Source organism: Nematolebias whitei, chromosome 13 (genome assembly GCF_014905685.2).
Source record: "Nematolebias whitei isolate Nwh7 chromosome 13, NemWhi1, whole genome shotgun sequence".
Classification (NCBI taxonomy): domain Eukaryota; kingdom Metazoa; phylum Chordata; class Actinopteri; order Cyprinodontiformes; family Rivulidae; genus Nematolebias; species Nematolebias whitei.
In genome coordinates, this window is record NC_056510.1 from 1,224,074 (window position 1) to 1,224,465 (window position 392).

Here is a 392-nt window from a genome sequence, read left to right on the forward strand (position 1 = left end):
GTGTGTGTGTGTGTGTGTGTGTGTGTGTGTGTGTGTGTGTGTGTGTGCGCAGCTCTGCAGTCTCCCATCATGTACCAGCAGGAGCAGAGCAAAGGAGGCAGCAGCTCCTCCCTGAGCAGGAAAAGCTCGTCGTCAGGGAACCGACCAGCGTCTTCATCCCACAGCCGCCCGTCCTCCGCCGTGGGACAGGACATGGAGAGGGGGCGGAGCCAGCTAACAATCTCTACCTCCAACGGTGGCTCGTTGTGCTTCGAGTCCAGAGTAAGTTCCTGCCTGGAAGCTCGATGCTCAGGTTTCCTTTAAAGCCGTACCACCGTCGCTGAAGATTAAAACAGAGGCTGCTGCAGGCGGAGTCGGACCCAGTCTGAGGCGGAGTCGGACCCAGTCTGAGG

At 58.9% G+C, this 392-nt stretch overlaps 1 protein-coding gene across 1 annotated transcript in view; it reads left to right on the plus strand.

Moving 5' to 3' along the window:
- The window catches only part of LOC119419437 (kalirin), a 69,599-nt gene that overhangs the window by 68,411 nt on the left and 796 nt on the right, over positions 1 to 392 (plus strand). Inside the window, exon 30 of the mRNA XM_037686739.1 lies at positions 53 to 261. Coding sequence (XP_037542667.1) covers positions 53 to 261 — 209 coding nt within the window. The remainder of the gene's footprint in view (positions 1 to 52; positions 262 to 392) is intronic.